The sequence below is a fragment of the Pristiophorus japonicus genome, chromosome 22 (genome assembly GCF_044704955.1).
Source record: "Pristiophorus japonicus isolate sPriJap1 chromosome 22, sPriJap1.hap1, whole genome shotgun sequence".
In the NCBI taxonomy this organism is placed as follows: Eukaryota; Metazoa; Chordata; class Chondrichthyes; family Pristiophoridae; genus Pristiophorus; species Pristiophorus japonicus.
Window position 1 is genome coordinate 40819066 of NC_091998.1, and position 17475 is coordinate 40836540.

Consider the following 17475-nt stretch of genomic DNA (forward strand, 5'->3'; position numbering starts at 1 on the left):
TCCAGTGCAGTGCTGAGGGAGTGCTGCACTGTTGGAGGTACCATCCTTCGGATGAGATGTAAAAGATCCCATGGCACTATTTCGAAGAAGTACAGGGGAGTTATCCCTGATTTCCTGGCCAATATTTATCCCCTAGAAACAGATTATCTGTTCATTATCACATTGCTGTTTGTGGGAGCTTGCTGTGCGCAAATTGGCTGTTGCATTTCCTACAACAGTGAGTACATGTCAAAAGATAAAAATTGGCTGAAAGGAGCTAAATAAGTGCAAGTCTTTCTTCTTACAAAGCTATACTGCAACTTCACAAAGAAACTCTCTTTAGCAAACTCCATAAAATATAAGCTGAAGAACAGAGACTATTTTTCATTTTTCACTTAATATTTGTTGCCTTCCAAGTAAAACAGTCCAAAACAAATCATCCTCCTGCTTTGAAGGAGAGAGAGAAATATTGGAACAGAATAGCGAAGAGAGACTGTTCCCTTCCAAGCCGATTCACTATCTTTGTTGGAAGCACTTTAATAAATTACATGGAGATGGAGCGTAGGTTTAATTGAACTCGGAATTGGTGATTGACATTGTCCTGTCCAGCCAATAAGTATGAATTATGTCACTTGTGATCTGGAAGCAGTAACATCGTAATGGCACTCAAGTGAAATATTTTATAGTCTTCACCAAGCACTGTAGGTAAGGTGAAAGCAATTATCCTTTCTTCAAAGGAAGTAGCAGAGCAAAGTTTATAATGATTGCTCTGTTACTGCAGGATGAAAGGCTGTCGCGACAATATCGTAGCAAGAAATAAAAACAGGAAAGACCAGAAGTATGCAGCAGGTCAGACACCATCTGCAACAAGATTGACGATTCGGATTCGCAGCCTTCATCAGAACCTCGCATTTTCGTAAGGCTGGAGGCAAAGGGGGCAGGAGAGAATAGACAGATATGACAGTCACCGAGAGGGAGTGAATGGATTCAATGAGCCTGCCCGCTGTTTCATAGAAAACTGATTGAGGATATGTAAGAAGATCAGTGAGTTCATGCAGTGTCATGAAAAGGACGAAATAGTGGGGGTTGCAAAGACATACAACAAAACGGTTGGGGAAAGTAGAGAAGGGAGAGTGGGGAAAAGGCACGCTGAAAATGTGTTTGGAGTCCAGTCCTCTGCTGTCCCCCCATCACCAGGAAGCACTTGCTGTGCTCCACCCCACAGAACGGAATAACTTCAGGTACATGCCGCTCGCAAGGATTTCCAAACCAAAATTGTGACACACCATTGCCCCTAGATCATAACGAGGCTTTGCCTGTACACATCACTGTTCTCCTTGTGGGTCCTTAATTTTGTTTCGGCCCAGGACTGATAACCAAGACAAATATGGAAGGAGCTAAATTGCTAGGGTAATATTGAAGTGTGTCCCAAAAGCTTCAAGTTGCTTAAGTCATGTGTCAGCTGTGGCTCAGTGGGTAGCACTCTCACCTCTGAGTTAGATAGGTCGTGGATTCGAATCCCATTCCAGGGATAAAAAAATCTAGGCTCATGCTCCAGTGCAGTGCTCAGGGAGTGCAGCACTGTCGGAGGTGCTGTCTTTTGGATGAGATGTGTCATGTATTCCACTGTCATTGTAACCCATGTATAAACTGAGCTAAGTTGTACACCATGACAACACTGACCACTAGGTGGTGAACTTGTGGGAGACACTCCTAACCTGGACTTTCAGGTATAAAAGGGGAAGCTCCACCCACCTTCTGCACTTCAGTCCTGGCTAATAAAAGTTACTGGTCACAGAGTGACCTTCTCTCAAGTATGGGCCTCATGTGCATTTATACTGTATAGTAAGGACATATGATTGGCGACGAGAAACTGGGATTTAAACCACGCGAGCATGGCCACTAACAGCACAGACGAGAGGTACTGTTTTGGTGATGATTGGGACGATTTTATTGAGAGACTACAGCAAAGTTTCGTCACTAAGGAATGGTTGGGACAGGATTCGGCCGACAAATGCAGAGCTCATCTCCTGACTGTTTGTGGATCCAGGATGTACTCCCTGATGAAGGATCTTCTAGCGCCAAGGAAGCCGGCGGACAAGACTTTTGAAGAGCTCAGTAAGTGGATCGGGGAACACTTTAAACCGGCGAGCAGCATGCACATGGCGAGACACCGGTTTTATACGCACCAGCGGCGAGAAGGGCAAAGCGTTCCAGACTTCGTGGCAGACCTCCGGCGACTGGCGAGCCTATGTAAGTTCCCAGATGCATGCAGAGCGGAGATGCTGCGAGACTTTTTTATTGAGGGCATCGGGAACGCTGAGGTTTTCAGGAAACTGATTGAGACCAAAGACTTGACCCTGGAAACGGTGGCTTTGATGGCCCAGATATTTATCTTAGGGGAGGAAGAGACCAGAATGATGTTTGAGAAAAATCTTGCTTTAAATGCAGCAAATGGACAGGGAGTCAACATTGTTAATGCGGCACACAGTTCTCCAGGCAGACAGGGGCAATCGGAAATGCCCAAACATGTAGCCGAACCCAAAGGGGGAATTCAACAGAGACAATGGCTAGCTGAACGGCGATTCATGCCATCGCAAGGGACAATGCGGCCAGTAATGGGGCCATCAACACCTGTCAATGGTGCGTTTAAGGACAGTTACAGAGACAGTCAGAGACAGTCGACTGGTAATGGACCTTTTGTTTCCAACAACGGCTCATGTTGGAGGTGTGGAGGCAAACGCACAGCCAGAGCTTGCAGGTATCAGCAATATACCTGCAGAAACTGCACGTCAGTGGTCACTTGGCACGTATGTGCATGAAGCCTGCAGCCAGGTTGATGTACGAGGAGGACGAGGATGATGTAAGCCCTACAAGGCCAAATAGACAGTGGGGGAACTCGCTGGAAGCTGAAGTTCAGCGAGTTCATGTGGAGCACATACAGTTCATATACCAAGACGCCACCGATAATGATGAAAGTGCTCCTCAATTGCATCCCAGTATCAATGGAGCTAGACATAGGGGCCAGTCAGTCCCTGATGAGTATCAAACAGTTTGACAAGTTGTGAGCGTCCAAGGTCAGGAGGCCAAAATTATTGCCAATTGACTAACAGCTACGGACATACACAAAGGAGATCATTCCGGCGCCATTGTAGTCATGACCCACAAAGATTCGGAGAACAAGTTGCCACTCTGGATTGTCCCGGGGGACGGTCCCACACTGCTGGGGAGGAGTTGGCTTGCTGTCATGAACTGGAAATGGAGCGATGTCAACGCAATTTCTTCTGTGGAGCGAATATCATGCTCACAGGTTCTGGACAAATTTGACTCACTATTTCAACAAGGCATTGGCACTTTCATGGGGACCAAGGTAGTGTTTGGCAGGAAATTTGAGCTGGAGACAGATCATAAACCCGGACCCCGGACGCCAGGTCAGTACACCACAAGGCCAGAGCAGTGCCATACGTGATGTGGGAAAAGATAGAAGGCGAACTGGACTGCCTGCTGAGGGAAGGCATCATCTCGCCAGTCGAATTCAGTGACTGGGCGAGCCCGATCGTGCCGGTGCTTAAGGCGGATGGGTCAGTGTGGCTATGTGGTGATTACAAGGCCACCATCAATCGGGTGTCACTCCAAGACCAGTACCCACTACTGAGAGCGGAGGACCTCTTTGAGATGCTATCCGGTGGCAAACTTTTTTCAAAATTGGACCTGACCTCAGCTTACATGACCCAGGAGCTGGCGAGTAAGTCGAAGAAGCTGACCACCATCACGACACACAATAGGTTGTTTGAGTCCAACAGATGTCCGTTTGGGATTCGCTCGGCCACCGCGATCTTTCAACGAAATATGGAAAGTCTCCTCAAGTCGATTCCAAGGACAGTGGTTTTTCAAGGCGACATCCTCATCACGGGTTGTGATACTGAAGAACACCTCCGCAACCTGGAGGAGGTGCTACGCAGACTGGACCGGGTAGGTCTGCGACTGAAAAAGGCGAAGTGCGTCTTCCTAGCTCCAGAGGTAGAATTCCTGGAGTTGAGGGTAGCAACAGACGGGATCAGACCTACTGCGTCCAAAACAGAAGCGATCCAGAGAGCACCCAGACCCCGTAACATGACGGAGCTGCGTTCGTTCCTGGGGCTCCAGAACTATTTTGATAACTTTCTTCCAAATTGAGCACGCTGTTAGACTGCTACACGTGCTCCTATGCAAAGGTTGCGAATGGGTCTGGGGCGACAGCCAGGAAAGGGCTTTTGATAGAGCACAAAATTTGTTATGCTCCAACAATCTGTTAACACTATATGACCCATGTAAGAAACTTGTGTTAACATGCGACGCGTCGTCCTATGGGGTCGGGTGTGTGTTGCAGCATGTCAATGCCAAGGGTCAGTTGCAGCCGGAGCTTATGCCTCCAGAAGTCTGTCCCAGGCAGAACGGGGTTATGGGATGGTAGAAAAGGAAGCGTTTGCATGTGTGTATGCTGTAGAAAAAATGCACCAGTACCTGTTTGACAGGAAATTTGAGCTGGAGACAGATCACAAACCCCTAACGTCCCTTTTGGCCGACAACAAGGCCATAAATGCAAATGCATTGGCCCACATACAGAGGTGGGCACTCACGTTAGCCGCCTATGACTATACAATTTGGCACAGACCGGGCACTGAAAACTGCGCCGATGCACTCAGCAGGCTCCCACTAGCCACCACCGAGGGGGCTACCGAGCATGCTGCTGAGATGGTCATGGCTGTTGAAGCTTTCGAAAGCGAAGGCTCTCCCATGACAGCCCGTCAGATTAAAGTCTGGACAAATAGAGACCCACTATTGTCTTTAGTCAAGAAATGTGACTTGAATGGGGATTGTACAGCCACGTACGGGGCATGCCCTGAGCAATTTAAACCATTTCACAGGTGCAAGGATGAACTCTCGATCTACGCCAATTGCCAACTATGGGGAAAACGAGTAGTCATGCCCCAGATGGGCAGAGAGATGTTCATCAGAGAACTCCACAATGAACACCCGGGCATTGTCATGATGAAGGCAATTGCCAGGTCACTCGTTTGGTGGCCAGGGACAGATGCAGACTTGGAACTTTGTGTTCGCAGGTGCAACACGTGTGCCCAGCTGAGCAATGCACCCAGGGAAGCCCCCCTTAGCCCCTGGTCCTGGCCCGCCAAGCCATGGTCAGGCATCCATGTGGACTACGCAAGTCCTTTCATGGGTAAAATGTTTTTGGTTGTAGTAGACGCCTACTCCAAATGGATCGAGAGCGACATTCTCAATTGAAGCACATCCTCTGCCATGGTAGAATGTCTACGGGCAATGTTCGCCACCCATGGTCTACCGGACGTCTTGGTCAGCGACAATGGCCCGTGCTTTACAAGCATTGAATTCCAGGACTTCATGGCAGGAAATGGTATCAACCATGTCAGAACGGCACCGTTCAAGCCAGCCTCAAACGACGAGGCAGAATGAGCAGTGCAGATAATCAAACAGGGGATGCTCAGAATCCAAGAGGGTTGCCTACAAAGCCGCTTATCACGCCTCCTGTTGGCCAATAGATCCCGACCACACTCACTCACAGGGGTCTCACCCGCAGAGCTGCTAATGAAAAGGACGCACAAAATCAGGTTATCCCTTATACACCCTACTATGAAAGAAATTGTTGAGAGCAGGCGCCGGTCACAATGTGACTACCATGACAGGAATGCGAGGGTGCGATGTACTGATGTCAATGACCCTGTCTTTGTCCTCAACTACGCTGCAGGGCCTAAATGGCTCGCAGGCACTGTGATTGCCAAAGAGGGGAATAGGATTCTGGTAGTTAAACTTACCAATGGACAAATCAGCCGCAAACATGTGGATCAAACAAAAAGGAGGTTCAGCAACCCCATAGAAGAAGCAGAGGAAGAACACGATGTAGAGTTCACTCCACCACAGGTGACCGAACACCGGAACCAAGCGGAGGAGAGTCCGGACAGGCCTGAGACACCGCAAACAGCAGACACTCAGGCCAGCGCCCAACAACCGGAGCCCCAACTCAGGCGCTCTACAAGGGAGCGTAAACTACCAGAGAGACTTCACCTGTGATCCCAATAAGACTTTGGGGGGGGGAGGTGATGTCATGTATTCAACCAGCATTGTAACCCATGTATAAACTGACCTAAGTTGTATACCGTGAGAACACTGACCACTAGGTGGTGAACTTGTGGGAGACACTCCTAACCTGGACTTTCAGGTGTAAAAGGGGAAGCTCCACCCCCTTCTGCACTTCAGTGCTGGCTAATAAAGGCTACTGGTCACAGAGTGACCTTCTCTCAAGTATGGGCCTCGTGTGCATTTATACTGTAAAGTAAGGACATATTAAGATGTTAAACTGAGGACCTGTCTGCCCTCTCAGGTGGACGTAAAACACCCCACGGCACTATTTCGAAGAAGAGCAGGGGAGTTCTCCCCGGTGTCCTGACCAATATTTATCTCTCAATCAGCATCACTAAAACAATGATCTGGTCATTATCACATTGCTGTTTGTGGGAGCCCCTGGAGCAGCGTGGTGGCATACTACTGCAAGGTACAACGTGAGCTGGTGCGGGAGGGCGATGGCAGCGAAAAGCGTGACTGGATTGGACGTCATCAAGGTGCAGGTCGGTGATTGGAGGATGGGCAGGTACAGTAGAAGTGGCAAGGTTGGGGCGCAGGACCGGTGAGTGATCGTGGAGCGATGTGATCGGGACCCAGAAGAGGCGTGAGTTCAGGCCCAGAAGAGGCGAGGGCCCAGGTGCAGCACGGGCCAGCCCACACTGCGATACGTGTGCACACTAGGTCCGTGCAGCAGAGCTGGTCTCCAGTCGTCTTGGGTAATCCTCGCCACTGGACCAAGACCTAGCTCTGTCAAGCCCATGTGGTGGCTGGTGTGCAACGGTCACCCCACGTTAAAAAAATCCACCCACAGGGATCTTCCACCCTTCAGGATGTAGTTCGGGATCTGGAATATCAGGTCCTTCATTGAAACACCTGTGAACTCATCCCTTTTTGGCGTGGAAGCAAATCATCCTCGAAACGAGGGACCGCCTATGATGATGATGATGGGCAGTTTGTCGACATTTGCTGTGTGCAATTTGGCTGCTGCGTTTCACACATTAAACAGTGACTATTCTCCAAAAGTACTTCATTGGCCGTAAAGTGCTTTGAGATGTCCGGTGGTGGTGAAAGGCGCTAGACAAATGCAAGTCTATCTTATATGACAGACCTGCTCAAGTCACTTTAGACTCAAATAACTTGTATTGTAAAGTGAAAATGACAGAAATCAAGTTTAATTGCTATTGTTCTTGGAATGAATATACCAAAGTCTCGTGATCTCCTCATATGAATATATTGTCATAGATTAATTATGAAATTCTACTGCAGTCGTCAATTGGGACTAATTGATTGCAGAGCTTACTGGCAACTGCGACAGCACGGAGTGGTTTATTTCTCATCCTTTTGTAATAGGTTTCTTTCTGAACAGTACTATTCAGCGAGAGCGCCGCTGCTGTTAAGAATAATGGAGTTCTCCATGCAAGAAAGCAGATGAGTGCACCTACCCCTGCCCATGCCCTCCTCTCCCCTCCACAATATTTCTGCACACATGGAGACTTTGAAATGCTTTATTGCTGAGCTGAAGCCACAATGCACCTTTGCGGTTGTAACACGTCATAGGCAGTATCTTGATGTAGTTCACACTGGCACCATTTACACTGTACTTTTAGTTTACAGCCCTTTTGAGGAAGGCCAGCCGATCTTCCTGTCTGAAAGTGTCCTGTCAAATTTAAGTTTCAGGGGAAAAGGACAGCGAAACGAGAAGGACCAGAGCCTCCTATGGGTGCAGCAAGTTTATGAACTTCAGTATTTATATGGAAGCCTGGGGAAACCAACCTGATGGGGATTAGTGATATGTATAATCTTTCCTCTTTATTACATGCCGCAATTACTTTTGTGATATCATATTTTCTGTATATTTGTGAAAGTATTTCATTCCGCGCTTTGCCCCAACAGTCAGTGATTTTTTAAAAATGGTAATGGTAGCTGCTTTTCCAAAACAACTTATCCCTATCAGCTGTGGAACAGACTGTTCAACAACCCCAGATTTAATTTCAATGCAATTACCATGTCATTATTACACCCTTCTCTCGATTCAGAGCCGAAGTCAGCGTTGTTGGCCAGAATGTGTCAGTCCTTGAATTCCACGACAGCTGCAGCAAATTTACTGAAGTGATTTGAGACGTTTGCTGAGACAGGTTGTGAAGGTTTGGATCAACAAAGTAGAGGGCTACAAGCTCTTTCTAATCCGATTTTCACCATCATGAATGAGACATAATTAATTTAAGAATTGCCAGCGCAATTGCAATGTTTTTGACTTAAATTAAATTGGCAATTTAAATGTATTTTTGCCTTCATCTGCTTTCTTGCATAGAGAGCGGCGGTGGGGGAGAATAAATTTCAAATTTCATAAGAAATAGAGCATCCAGTTGCAACTCAATACATTTATGCTACAACCAGAATGGATTTACAATGCTGCAGCTCCACAGTGCTTCTGATGATCATCAGCACAAATCTCATGGGACAGCATCAATGTTTTTAGAAATGTCAGAATCCTGAAATTGTGAGGGTTTGTGGTTCTAATTCAATCATTTGTTTCTCGCGTGTTATGTGCGCCAGAACTAGTGAAATCCTGTTGCGTTTCATTTTTTTTAAATGCTTAGTTTGCAGGGTCTGTGAAACATCAGCAGTTCCTTTCGTCAATCCTGTCCCAATCGCAATCTGCACTCCGCTGCGGAGCAGTTGCAGGAGTATTTTTTAAATTAAACACGAGCATTATTTGTACAAATATTATGATGTTTACTAACAACAGCAACTTGTATTTATATAGCGCCTTTAACATAGTAAAATGTCCCAAGGCGCTTCACAGGAGTATTATAAGACAAAAAAATCTGACACCAAGTCACATAAGGAGAAATTAAGGCAGATGACCAAATGCTTGGTCTAAGAGGTAGGTTTTGAGGAGCGTCTTGAAGGAGAGGAGAGGTTTAGGGAGGGAATTCCAGAGCTTAGGGTCTAGGTAACAGAAGGCATGGCCACCAATGGTTGAGTGATCAGGGATGCTCAAGAGGGCAGAATTAGAGGAGTGCAGATATCTGAGGTCGTGGGGCTGGAGGAGATTACAGAGATAGGGAGGGGCGAGGCCATAGAGGGATTTGAAAATAAAGATGAGAATTTTGAAATCGAGGTGTTGCTTAAATGGAGCCAATGTAGGTCAGCGAGCACAGGGGGTGATGGGTGAACGGGACTTGATGCGAGTTAGGACACGGACAGCCGAGTTTTGGATGACCTGAAGTTTACGAAGGGTAGAATGTGGGCGGTCAGCCAGGAGTGTGCTGGAATAGTCAAGTCTAGAGGTAACAAAGGTATAGATGAGGTAAGGCGGAGACAGGCGATGTTACGCAGGTGGAAAAAGGGCAGCCTTAGTTATGCCGCAGATATGTGGTGGGGAGCTCATTTCAGGGTTAAGTATGATACCAAGGTTGCGAATAGTGTGATTCAACCTCAGTTAGGGAGGGGGATGGAGTCAGTGGCTAGGGAACATAGTTCGTGGTGGGAACTGAAAACAATGACTTCGCTCTTCCCAATATTTAATTGGAGAAAATAATTCTGCCTACAAAACACTATAATGGTGAAAAAACAGGGTGAAATGCTGATTGAAGCATAAGGTGCGCTTGAGCGATTAAATCTGCTTGATGTTCCTTTTGCTGAAATGATTCATGGCGGCCAGTAGGCTAGATAGTGATGTAACTATTGAACTGTGGCAGCTAAGTTTGTTACAGCAATGCAGGCTTCAGCCATGCATTAATAACCTCTCCCTCAGCCAACTGTACTATCAGGAATCAATAATCCATCTGCTACTGCTTACAAAACACTATAACAGACCCCAAAAATATTAATAATTGCTTTTCAAAGTGTTTATATTTGATGAAGAATTCCTGCCTCAAGATGAGCAGTTATCAATTTCTAATGACACATCAGAAAGGCTAATAAAATATTAATTTTAAGATCTAAAGGAATATGGTATCATGGCAGAAGTACCAATCTTCTGCCGCATCCTGTATATGGCAATGCAAGCTAAATGGTGTTATTCCACAGGCCACTAAATAAGAGAGGGATTAGAGGGTTCTGGCAGATGGATTGCTGAAGCCATCAGCACAGTGTGTGACAGCAGTAAAGAGAACAAATAGGGTCTTGAGTTGTGCAGCCAAAGGATTCGGACACAAATCTTGGTGGAGCTGAGTATGTACAGGGTGCTTATTCAGCAGCGCCCCACACACTGTGTACAACTCTAATCATCATATTATGAGAAACAAATTCAGGCATTGGAGAGGGTGCAGTGAGCCGCAGTTAAACTGCTAGTTGGGTTTAGGGATTTGAATTATGAGGAGATGCTGCAGAAGTAAAGGATGTTTATGCTGGAGAGGTGAAGTGTCAGGGCTGATCATTTTCAAGATCCTAAAGGGTATGGACAAGATAAACATCAATATGTTTAAAATAGTCAGAGTCTACAGTAAGAGGTCATATCTTCAAACTTAGGGCAGGGACGGTGAGAGGGCAGTTTAGATTTAATGACTTTACACAGAAAATGGAATGGAATGGACTGTCCAGGAAGGCAGTGAGGCCTCATAAGAACATAAGAACAATAGGAATAGGCGCAAGAGTGGGCCCGACTGCCCCTCGAACCTGCTCAGCTATTCAATAAGATCATAGTTGATCATCGATCTCAACTCCACTTTCCCGCTCGATCTCCATATCCCTTGATTCCGCTAACTCAAAAAATCTATCGCACTCAACCTTGAATGTATTCAAAGACTCAGCATCCACAGCCCTCTGGGGCAGAGAATTCCAAAGATTCACAAAAATTCCTCCTCATCTCTTGTTTTGAATTGCCTTAGTACCTGGAGAAAATGTTGATCAAGGGCAATGAGAGGTGTGGTGAGACAGGATATGTCCCAGACACTGGAAGACTGCAGTCGTCTTTTACAGCTCTGTACATACATATGTTCTAGCTTAAGGGGATTTCATATTGTACAGTAACCATTGGAGCGATCACGGGATTGCATTGATTGTGGAGGGAGCAATTGTTCTAGTCTTGTAGTTATGCCAGCAATGAAACTATTTCAGATAAGCCTCCTCCCTAAAGACACTTACTTTCTTCTGACACTCGTTCCTGCCTTCCATCAGTCTTCAGACTTGTCCTTTTGTTCTCTTTCACCCCTCCATTTCTCTTTTCATGTTCCTTTTCTCCCTTACTACTGCCCTCTGGTCTCATTTAACTGAACGTCCTGATATGGATAAGGAACATTCATTGTTGCAGACTGAGCTGCCAACAATGCCGAGCTCGGACACAACAGCGTACGTAAGGTATTAACCCATTTAACTATCTCAGCTGCAAAAAGACAACAAAAGGCAGCTCTTGAACATATACATCGGCCATGGTTCAGTGGGTAGCACTCTTGCCTCTGAGTCAGAAGGGCGTGGGTTCAAGACCCACTCCAGGGACTTGAGCATGAAAAATCTAGGCTGACACTCCAGTGCAGTACTGAGTGAGTACTGCACTGTCAGAGGTGCTGTCTTTCAGATGAGATATTAAGCTGAGGCCCCGTCTTCTCTCTCAAGTGGAAATAAACGATCCCAGGGTACTATTTCGAAGACGAGCAGGGGAGTTATCCCCGGTGTCCTGCCCAATATTTATCCCTCTATCAACATCACAAAAACAGATTATCTGGTCATTATCCCATTGCTGTTTGTGGGAGCTTGCTCGTGTGTGAATTGGCTGCTGTGCTTCTCACATTACAACAGTGACTACACTCCAAAATACTTCATTGGCTGTAAAGCACTTTGAGACATCTAGTGGTCGTGAAAGGCGCTATATAAATCCAAGTCTTTCTTTTTATATATAAGCAAAGTGCATGCTGCATAGCAAGTAAAAACAGATAAAGCTAGAGGTACAAAGGAATTCAGTCAGCATCTGAAAGAGAAAATATAAGAAGATAAGAAATACCAATCGGAATAGGCCATTCGGCCCTTCGAGCCCGTACCGCCATGCAATAAGATCAGGGCTGATCTTTTATCTCCACTCCACCGTCCCTTAGTATCCAAAAATCTATCGATCTCTGTCTTGAATATACTCAACAACTGAGCATTCACAGGTCTCAGGGGTAGAGAATTCCAAAGATTCACAACCCATTGAGTGAAGAAATTCCTCCTTATCGCAATTCTAAATGGCCGACATCTTATTCTGAGACTGTGACCCCTAGTTCTGACTCCGCAGCCAGGGGAAACATCCACCCAACATCTACCCTGTCAAGCCCCTTATGTTTAGACAGGATAATGTCTGTCGTGAAAGGTCCCATCTGAAATTTTAACATGTTCATTTCCCTCCGATGCTGACAAACCCGATATTAATTTGAAGCACTTTCAGTTTTTATTTCTGGTTCTTAAGTTTATGTTTATCTTTCTTATTAGCAGCATATTATCTGTTGCCTAAAGGTGCTTCCCTTCATTACAATGGTGATGAGACTGCAAAAGTAATTAACTGGTTGTAAAGCGCTTTGGGGCATCCTGAGGCCATGAAAGGTGCTATAGAAGTCAGTCTTTCTTTCTGGCTGGGGCGATGGTTCCATGGGAATTTGCATTTCTCCAGTATCTCACCCAAGTGGCTAATCTTCATGTTTGGATTTAGTGAGCAGGTGGCCAAAACCAGATTTAACTTCACTCAGTCACACACACACACTCCAGTACTGGGAGGTAATCAGGGGCAGAAACCCCAGCTTATTTTTCACCTCTCTGGATCAAGGAGCTTGAAGCAAATCTAAGGGCTCTAACCGCTGTTCTTGGTGACATCGGCTATCTCAGCAGAACTGTTGATACAAAGGCAACGTCCAGAAAATAATCTCCAGGAACAGAAAATACCAGAGTCACAATGTCTGCAGGCTCTTAATTGACCTGCCCACTGCAAAGCCAGGGGTCTCATCTCCAGTCTGAAAAGCAATTAACCTTGGAATTAACTCACCCCCTGTTTAGTTAACATCTGATAGATGCTATAGCTTGAAAGAGATTGTATTTTAGCAGTGTTTACATGGGATGTGGGGAGAATTTTAGCCCATCCTATCCATTGTGAACGTGGTGGAAATGTAGTTCAAATAGTGGTGCAAAGACTTAATGCCCCATCCCTGATCGATTACGGCCATCGCCAACCTAACTGGGCTTTTTTTTAATGCAGTTAAGGCTGCTGACTCAGACGAGGATCTCATTAATACATGCAAATCAAGTCCTGATGTAATTCGGACGCCGATGACATTTTAATGGCCTACTGAGTAGGGCATCTGTCATGAGATAGAACAGGAGGTCCTCTAAGGTAAGTCAAAAACATTCCTTTGCGGGTGTAGGATGGGCAGGAGTACTCCTGGTTCCCACAAGTGAAGTGTAGGCCTCTGCTGCCCTGGGGACCCCCTTTCTTCCTACCCTCAAAATTTGCATGATGCCCCTACCACCACTGGATTTGCCCTGATGTCAGCAGGCGCCCTCGCCATTTTGACCCAGCCATCTTCTGCTTGGCTCTTTCAGCGGTGGTGGCGGGGTGGGTGGGAGCCGGCCGTTGAGGTGCAAATAAGGCCCGAGAGTGAAAATATCCCAGGCCTCAATCTGCGCTGGCCTGATTCCACTCCCACCTGAAATCTGCTCCCAGTTAAAATCCCTCGCCCCCCCCCAGCCGATCGCCTTTTCTATTATCTGATGTCCCTGCCTTGATAAAAGAGCTCAAAATCTGACTTAAATTAAGTAGCACCACAAGAAAGTCATTGTTAGACAGAACAAAAATACAATTTGGTTTTCTTTGAAGTCCTAGAATACTGGGTTGGACTGATTTGTAGGTCAATCCTTTTTTGTACTGTGATGCCCTATTTTTTTTTTATTTCCGTTGAGGCTTCCCCACACTGGTGTTACAAATAATATTTGGAATGCAACATCCAAAATAGAGACCAATGTGGGTGAAATAATAACAACGCTTTAAGTCTGACGATACAAATGTTCATTCATTTGTTTTTTTTTAACTCTTTACGCAAATAGGTACATTTGGCAGAAAGCTTCCATTTGGGACAAAGGTGAGCGACCGTTCCTCTGGGTGGGGGTGATGTTGGGTGAAGGGAGATGCAGACAGCGGCTGCAAAGGGTATACTTTGAAAAGTACAATATTGCAAAAGTCCTAAATTTGGGAACATTGCAAATATCTTTCATTTTCTTTAAAAACCCTTGAATTGAGCACAAAATAAAAGACACACATACGTCTTCTTTCTTAAAAAAAACCTTACATTAAGTCACAGCCTTTCTCGTGCTACAATTGCATGTGAGGTAAACATTACTCAACATTGAAGCTAATTTGGTCTCCCTCTGCCTCTTGAATCTGGAGGAGACAAGCAGAACCCAGGCTGGAGCGAGGGAGCCAGGCGCCAATGACTGACAGCGGCCTGGTCCAATGAGGTGGCAGGGCTGTGGGGCTGGCAGTCAATGAGGCAGTGGGAAACAGGCAGTGGGCGGGATTAAGGCGGGTGTTCCAGTGTATCCAGTGTAGCCGAGCATCACATTGTTACAGTGAGAAAAGGGGAGGGGGGGGAGGGAAGGCAAAAGATACGGTGATGATTTTATTCCCTCCCGTCTTCTTACTTGTGACTGTTTATCTCGAATGGCTTACAGCGTCTCTCTCAAACTACAGCACAATTTCTGTGTGGTGCCTTCTGGATATTACCGAGAATCAAGCCTGGAACTGCAGGTAATGCAGGCTTTGCTTCTTTCAAATATCATGCATTGTAACTTTCTTGTATTTCGCGTGCCATTCTTGCAGCTGGAAGAATTTTAAGATGCTAAAACTTGCCACAGCAGAGCACTTTATAAAAAAAAAGTTGTCCTTTTTTTGCATAAGTTTTTGTATTTTAATGCCTCGACACTGCGTTGCACTACAATGCTATGTTCTAGATGTTGTGCACTGTTTGCTCATTGTGTCCTGTTTAAATAGATGCAGATTGTCACCCCATGGATTTGGGGGGGTTGAGGTGGGGAAGTGGAACATGATATGTAAAGCATTTCTGATCCACCACATAACCATTCAGGCTTCAGGCAGCTCATAGGATGAAGAGCTCACCTTTTGTTCAAATTTCCTCGGCATCTAATGTCATTCCAGGTTATTGCGACCTATTTTTTTTTGAGGTGGGAGTAGAATTTTGTGGTACACATTTAGGATTTTTTTTTACCCTGAAAAATAGGAGCTCACAGTGTCACATCCAGACCAGTCTCACTGTTGCATCGAAGAGAGAATGAAAGGCTAGATCCTTCCAGTGTGAATACCCAAATTTCCAAAACACTGGCATGGCTTGTGATTTCAAACAAAATGACTATTCAGATTCTGTAAAGTGACACGGGAGCGAACTGCCAGGGCATTAAGCTATTACAGAAGCAGTCAATCAGCACTTAGCTAGCTGTGCCATCTGCTGCCATACATTTAAAATTGATGATCTCCTCAAATACAAAGACAAACTTACTGTTCGGAAAAGAATCTTGTTGACAATAGGAAACCCGGGTGATTCTCTTGGCAGAAAATGACAAATGAATTGGCACGTTGAGTAATGGGAATTTTAGCAATCGATCATAAATATTTTTTGAAAATGCTGAGGTCAGAAACAGGATCAAATATATCACTTGATATTGGTTACTGAAAGGACACGCTGGTAATTTTATTATTGAAGGAAGAAAGTGTGATAAATGTAAGTTAACATTTAACAGCTGCTTTGAATTGGCCAAACACAGATGATCTTCCTTCAGAAGCAAGTAGCAATATTTATTATTGCCCCTGGCTCTGTCTTAGTTTGAAGACTGGATTTGCAATTCGTGGGGAAAAAAAGAGGGAATACAGTATTTCTTTCTAATCTAATAGTATTGGAAAATATCAGGGAAAAGAAACTGCTTGTGATTCTGGGGAATGAGAAAAGTCTTTGCAGAGGAAGAACTGGCGACTTCGTTTGGATTTCGAGTCACCGTTTGCTTTGCAGCAGAAGCCACGTTATGCAGATGTGTTCAGCTATGGGGCGGTTTGACAATGGTTCAGACCTGCTTCCCATCTTGGTTGGGTTACCAGCTGGAGGTGCTTGGTGTAGGTAAAGCATCAAGTCCCCCACAGGAGAAACTTGCGGGTCTGCAAGTTGCCCTTAGCACTTAATTAGGAAGCAGCTTTGGCAGAAGCCTCGGAGCTGGCCGCTTGGCTGATCCATTGGGAATGGCACAAAGTGTGTGACCTAAACAGTGGAAGCAAAATGGATGAAAATATGGGGGGAAGATCGGAGAATAGAATCAATGGACCTGCAGTACATATACTCCTTCCGCTAAAAGGTATTAACGAAAAGTATGAGTACAAAACAGGATGTCCTGATCTATATTCCAACCACTTTTGATCAAATAATCAACAGGAGGTATTTTATTCCCAGTGTTTTACCACATCATCATCGGTTGATCAAAAACAGTGTAGAACGAGAGCTGCAACCTGCTTTATGTTCTGAGATGAGCATTTACTGATGTTTCCCTGAACAAACTGATTCCATGCTCTGTCCTCACTGTGTTGAAATAAATACTAATTACACGCTGTTCAAACTCGCACTTTCCCAGGAACCTCTTAGCTCCCTCTCGCGTCCCTTCGTTTTACAATCAACAGGGTTTTGCAACTTGAGCTTGGCATTACTGAATCACTACTTCCTGATTTACATCTTCAGCCTTGGAGTGCCCTGCATCTCACTTTAAAAAAGAAATATCATACTATTAGTTTAAAAACTAGTTTAAAAATGTGGTGTCGTTCGGCTGGTTAGTGTATTCTGAAATATACTAGACTAAATATTCACTCACATAGTCCAGGACGACAGTGTTCAAATGTGCAGGCAACGAACAGTTCCTGAGAAAATATCACCTTCAAATGAACACCAAAAGGATAGGTGTTAACATGCTGCCACTGTATTATTTTATTTTTGACTGATTTCTAAGCTATTTTCTCAAGGCACAGCACAAACCATTCCCAATGATGAATGCAGTGTTGAAAACTGTTGTAGGGCCTTCGTCAATACAGTTCTGGTGGATCCTGAAAGTAAAGAGGGCTGCCTTGTCATCCATTTGTCCCTTGATCCCCATGCTTCTCAATCACCACCTGCGAAGACTGGTAACTGATCACTGCAAGAACCGTGCTATCAGGCTGGGAATGACTATAATATACTTGGTGACACTTTGAGCTAATAGACACCAATGAATTTCAATTAAAGTGGCATTGTCAAATTCGGGGGAAATTTTAAAGCGGATTTGGTTCTCTGAACTGCTCGAAGAATCTCTACTGCCGTACTGTTGTGCTACTCTTTGGTAAGTTGGTGCTGCACAACATTACTATAT

At 45.3% G+C, this 17475-nt stretch overlaps 1 protein-coding gene across 1 annotated transcript in view; it reads left to right on the top strand.

Moving 5' to 3' along the window:
- Nucleotides 1-14726: 14726 nt before the first annotated feature.
- Nucleotides 14727-17475, top strand: part of LOC139234625 (zinc finger matrin-type protein 4-like) — a 248056-nt gene continuing 245307 nt past the window's right edge. Inside the window, exon 1 of the mRNA XM_070865312.1 lies at nucleotides 14727-14827. Coding sequence (XP_070721413.1) covers nucleotides 14741-14827 — 87 coding nt within the window. The 5' untranslated portion in view covers nucleotides 14727-14740. The remainder of the gene's footprint in view (nucleotides 14828-17475) is intronic.